Raw genomic sequence first — 6,000 nt, forward strand, 5'->3', positions numbered from 1 at the left:
CAAGCTCGTATTTATATATATTATAAAAAGAATATGATGGTAAATTAAAATATCAAAAAGATGTGCATTTAAAAAGTTTAGAGATATTATTTCAATTTCTAAAACTTTCTAACTTCTTAATTAGGATTTGCAAACTATGGTTTTAACTGCAAAATTCAATTTTTTTTACTCCTTTAATATTCATGTTACAGCAAAAAAATAGTTTTTAATCTAATAAATGGTGTCAAATAATAATATTAAACGAAGCCGATAATGAAAGCGTCTTTCAAAAGGGTAGATGAAAATCGTTGAAAATGGAATTGTACCCAACAAGGTTTAGCTTATAGTTGGTGTTTATTTTGTTGATAATCTACACCTTCCCACTACCAAATGGGCTGCCATTTCTTCCTACTTTTTCTTTATATAAGGAAGGACCACAGATGTCTCTCAAAAGGGCAAAAAAGGACCACAGACCACTAGCAGGCAATGCAATCAGCAGATTGAGATTTTTGGGCTAATCCTTAACCATAGATATTTTCTTTTAATGATAAGGCTGCCTACTAGGCCGACTTATTTCTTAAGAAAGCTACATTTTTCTGTTTGACATTATCCTCCAACTTGATGGCTTGAAAATTTACAAATAATTTCAGATAACATTATCTTCTCTTTACTTAATTATAAAATCCATCATTCTTTCCTTTTCTTTTTAAATCTGAAGGGACCTTCTCTAGAAAGTTTGACTCCCAATTTCAAGTAAATATTTAAAAGGGTAAACTACGATAAAAGTAATCTAATTATATTTTTTTATCATTAAATTATGAAAAATAAAAATTCAAGATAGTTGGTTGACAAAAAAATGAAATTGGATAATTAAACGATAATTTTGTAACTTTGTGACAAAAAATAAATACTAATAATTGGATGATATTTTGTAACTTTTAATAATTAGGTAATCAAAATGAAAAAAATATAGTTGAATAACTAGTAATACAGTTTAATATATATAAATGTGACCTCTAAGTGGAAATCCTTTTAGACGGATATTTTACAATACTATATGGGAATTTTTGTTTGATTTTTATAGATGACTATTTTATTTATCAATCAGCAATACGTTTATTGATTTACTTTCATTAGAAGTTCTAGTTTTAAGTGATCTTCTAATTTTCATTGAATATTTAACAAATATAAATGAAATGGAGTATAATCCAAAAATAAAGATGATGAGTTCAATCTTTTGCAGCGACGTTGTTTTGACGTTGCTTTCGGATGTATTAACAAAACTAGAGTCTGGAAGATTAAATGAAATAAATATAAAATTTATACATTTTGAGCCTTCTGATTGATCCAATAACCTAAGAAGGATACCAACTCTGTGCTTGATTCAACACTAAAGTAGTAGCTACTGCTATTGTTTGATATCGAGCATCATGAAATGAAAACCACAGTCGAAAAGGGAGCTGTGATGGAGATGAGTTGAGAGTGTTGAAGTGTTAAAACATAAAAAGATAGCCCAAATATTATCTACCCAAAGCAACAACAATAACTTTTTCTCCGACATGAGGGCAGGTGGAATTCGGCACCACTCCTTTTAAGTCACGATTTAAACATGGTAATAGTAATGTGAAGGTATTTGTTCCAAACCATCAATTTGCATTCTCTGCTGCATCCGATGGTTGGAAATGCTTGCACATGCCAAATTCAGCGGCCACACAAACCATAGCCATGATAGAGTACACAAAATAACCCCAACATTTTTATAGTAAGATAGCGCGCAAGCATCACAAATATAATAAGTTCCTGTGTTACAGAGTTCGCAGTAACTAGATTTGCAAATTCCCATGTAACAACCAGGTAGAAATAGAACATGAACCATTAAAACGTTTTTCCAGTTTATTTGATCCAAGCAAACCACACCTATTGTCTTTGTTTTACCTATAGACTATATAGTAGCAGGCTCATTATCAGCGACTTAGTGATGGTGTGGCTTCTCCAAGTCCTCAATACTAGTGGGGCGGAACCACGCCTTTTCCTCCAGGACCGAGTTTGCACCACTCGAATGGATGCCCTGCTCCCCACCCGCAGATGCGTTAAGTTGCTCCGTAGCAGGGCCAAATACCCCTGTCCGCGGGTCAGGAGCCCAGTACTTGTCCGATTGAGGCTGAATCACATCATCAGGAACCACAGCCGCATGGACCTGATCATCCAGGTTCTTGTCGTATGCCGACGCGTGAGGACTCCTGCATATCCAATCAATTAATTTCAATCTTTCAAATGATAATCAACAATGTTTTTTCCACATTCAAATGGATGAATCTTAAATTAAATAAAAAAAATAAATCACCGAAAATAAGATCAAAATCACTTGTTTTACTTGATTTCAATCCATCCGAGTTGCTACAACCACATAACATATTAATTAAAACAGTCATGCATATAATGAGAAGCAAGATTGATTTCTAGTTTTTGTTACTTAAAAAACTGGAGTAACCAGTTCCTTGTATAAACGGTCAAAAACAGAAAAAAATTTAAAATTTGGATGCATTCAATTATTACATTTTTTTTATCAAAATTTACAAATTTAGACCAGCTATTTTAGAGTTGAAATTCGTTTTATCAAGTGTTGGATTAACGAATGTTTATAATCCTATAACAGTAAATACTAATTAAATCCTCATCTTCAGAAGCCTAATTGCCTATAAACAGCAATTAATATTACTCTTTTAATTTAATTAAAAGGTTCAAATTGGGTCCTTAATTAAAATTTACAAGTTGAGTAAATAACAGTAGAAAAGAGAGCGAGGGTAGGTGTGCAAATCTTTGGCAGAGAGTGAAGGGCAGGTAAAGCATCAAAAGCATGGATTAGGATATTCCGCAAAACAATGGATTGTTAAAACACGTGATCAGCAATTAAAAAAAATCAATTCAATTTATGAGTGCTGCTTTGTAATAAGAAATAAAGGTTTTAGTGAATTGAAAACAAAAGATAAATTAATTTTATGTTAAAAATTACACTTCTAAATTAATATTTTACTAATTTTTATATTAAAATTATATATATTTTATAATTAAACTTCTTTTCACTGAAAATATGAATTTGATGAAAAAAAAATTCCCTGTCTACTCAAACTTTCAGAAACTTGACAATCTAATCCAAGCGTTGAAAATCTTGAATATTATAAATAAATATAAAATGATCATTGCCATTTCTAGCCATTGATATATGTCCAATCCAACGTGATTTGCATTCCTACCACTCAATGAGTCAATATTAATGAAATTAGACCATTCATTTTTAGACATTTATTATTATAATTAATTTAAAATAACACAGAACTATGATGTGAAGGTAACTATAATACTACACAGGAGTGTTCTACCGACATTATTATCTTTATAAAGCAGTGATAAATGGATTTCTTAAAATATTTAATTGTTGAAAGGCAGAAAAATAAAAAGATAAAGAAAGAAATGAAGGGGTTGCGTAAAAAACGATGAGTGCCCCCAATAAAAGACGGGTGTCCAATAGGAGACAAAGAGTGGAAATGCGTCCTTATCCAGTTAGCCTTTACCTTCCCCACCCACCCCTCCACCGAGTACGGCATTTTCACTCTGTACGAGATTTCTCGATTAACCCGACAAACACTTACTCTCTTTAATTTTAACGCTTACTAACCATGTTTTTTCTACAATCACCGATTCGTCGGTTTAATAATTCATTAATTTAATTTAGTAAATTATTAAAAATAATAAATATTTTCAACTGGTTCAATATTTTTTTAGACCGATACTTGATTAATTTTCGGTTCGATTATCGGTATTAAATCCAATTCAAACAACTTTCATGAATATTAAAACATACTTACACTTTTAATTTAGTAACTAAGTTAAAATTTACAGAGGAAAAAAATCAAAACAAAAATAGCAAGTGATGATGATATTGTGATAAAAAAAGAAAACGAAATATTCCTAAAAATTTCCTGCGATAGTAATTGATTTACAAGAATTTAGTGATACTACTTATATAATGGAAAGTAATTGATACATCGAATTCAGTTATTCACATGAGACTCAGTTTTAATGAAAACTTCATAATTTGTTGATGTAAAACGATCATATCTTAGGGAGAAATTTTTCAAATTAATATAAATCAAAACTAAACAAGCTTATCAGGAAATCATGCCAAGGCAAATTTATCAAGGAAGAAATTGAAGTAGCAGCAAGCAAAATCACATCAAATGGCACTGTGATCAAGGAAAAATTAAGAAAGAACCTGGTAGGTGAAGAAGTGGAGATGAAAAGAGAAGGGGTGCGAGTGGAGGTGCGGTTAAGAAGTCGCTTCCCCAAGCTGGCGATCCCTCCACCACTCTTCAAATTGGCTGCCATACAAGTAAGGAAAGAAAACGGAGAGAAAGAAAATCTAAAAGAGGAAGAAACAATAAGGCAACGGTTGAAGATGGGAATATATTTCCTTTCTACAACGGAGTGTGTGTATATATATAAATCAAGAGAGCTACGGATGGATGATGGAGATGGCAAACTCACACTACATTCTCCTCACCGGCCTAACACCGCACCTAACCGCTAACCCCACCTACACCAACAAACCGTCTTCTTTCACTCAACCGTTATGACGGAAATTTTGTATTAATTTTTTTTATTAAAATGGTATATTTTGTTATGGATTAGGAGACTTGCAACATCAATATAATCAAATTTATAATCAGCGAAAAAAGAGTCAAAATATATTTATAAAAATATAAAATAAAAATTAGATGAGATTTTGATTGAAATAATAAACTTAATATTTTAGAAATCGTGATGTTCTAAACTCAAATTTCATTGATCATTATGTGTTAATACTTATTATTTTATAAAAGATAATTTTTTTTAATTATGTTTTAGTTGAATTGGTGTTTGATCAATTCGTGTATAAATTCAATCAATTTTTTAAGTATAGGTATAGATAAATTATACAATTATCTCAGTCAACTAAATTACTTACAATATTATGTTTAATTTATTAAAATATTACGTCAGGTTTTATAACATTTAAGCCATACAAGTTGCAAAGCATACAATAATGATAGTTTACACTGTAAGAGTGTGAAGAGCCATGAGAATAAAGGCGGTTTACATCGTGGTTGGTATGAAGGATTGTTGAAAACAATGGTTTTATAGAGTAGAGATTGTGTTTGAGCAATTGTTGATACTATCTTCCTTTTTATGTCACCGGTTGTAAATCAAAGTTCGTGAAGAATGCGCATAGAGTGTCCTATAGAGTTTAATTGATTAAATGTGGCTCATTTTGTAAATTTGAATTGACCCAAATTCAAGGAACATATGAAGAAACCTGTCTATTTAAAGCCTTACAGGCACAATGAACCACTCTAATAAAACTAGAGTTACCATGGTTAATGTAAATCTTAAGGGATAAAATTGCATAGAGTTTAAATCTCTTAGGACTCTCATATTGTAGATAGGTACTAATCTCAACTGTTGATGTAATTCAATCTATACCATTGGATCTAGGTGAGATTAACTATAATTAGAGCTATTCCCACTTATTTGTAATCACTTCCTTTATTGTATTCTATTCAAAGTTATTGAATATTTGAAAACATTTATTCAAACACTTTTCGAACTTCTGTTCGATTCAAGTCTCTTTGTCTTTTTGAGTTGATTCCACTCCATTTTGGTACCTTAGAGAATTTCTCTTGTGAATTTTCATTTTTCGAGAGTTAAACTAACTTAGGTGAACTTGGAAGCAAAGAAATCACTTAAGATTGTGTGGCTTGCCAGACTAAAATTCTAGTCTCATACACTTACCTGCTCTTCTTGGAAGAAGAGGTAATTATAGATGGAGGAAGGCTTGAAGTGAGCCTCTTATCTCATGATTATCTCCCTAGATTAAGATGTAGTTTGGATGTGAGTATTTTGGGAATTGGTGATAATGAAAAGTAGTAGCAATTAATAAGTTTGAATCTTGGTATTATGGTTGTCTTTGATAACTTTGTGGTG

The 6,000-nt window shown here is 31.2% G+C and overlaps 1 protein-coding gene across 1 annotated transcript; it reads right to left on the bottom strand.

The window, feature by feature from the left end:
- Window positions 1-1,713: 1,713 nt before the first annotated feature.
- On the bottom strand, window positions 1,714-4,661 carry LOC108460863 (late embryogenesis abundant protein At5g17165-like). The gene is made up of 2 exons (XM_017760558.2): window positions 4,253-4,661; window positions 1,714-2,219 (listed from the first exon to the last, which is right to left on the bottom strand). Exons 1-2 carry the CDS (start codon window positions 4,363-4,365, stop codon window positions 1,952-1,954), a joined length of 381 nt encoding a protein of 126 aa, XP_017616047.1. The 5' UTR covers window positions 4,366-4,661; the 3' UTR covers window positions 1,714-1,951.
- Between the last annotated feature and the right edge of the window lie 1,339 nt (window positions 4,662-6,000).

Source organism: Gossypium arboreum, chromosome 2, assembly GCF_025698485.1.
Source record: "Gossypium arboreum isolate Shixiya-1 chromosome 2, ASM2569848v2, whole genome shotgun sequence".
NCBI lineage: Eukaryota > Viridiplantae > Streptophyta > Magnoliopsida > Malvales > Malvaceae > Gossypium > Gossypium arboreum.

What these genes read in the sequence shown, in the direction of transcription:
- LOC108460863 (XM_017760558.2), bottom strand. Translation starts at nt 4,365, where the DNA reads ATGGCAGCCAATTTGAAGAGTGGTGGAGGGATCGCCAGCTTGGGGAAG. An exon ending in TCCACTTCTTCACCTACCAG is followed by an intron (nt 2,220 to 4,252) that starts GTTCTTTCTTAA and finishes TTGGATATGCAG; the next exon opens with GAGTCCTCACGCGTCGGCAT.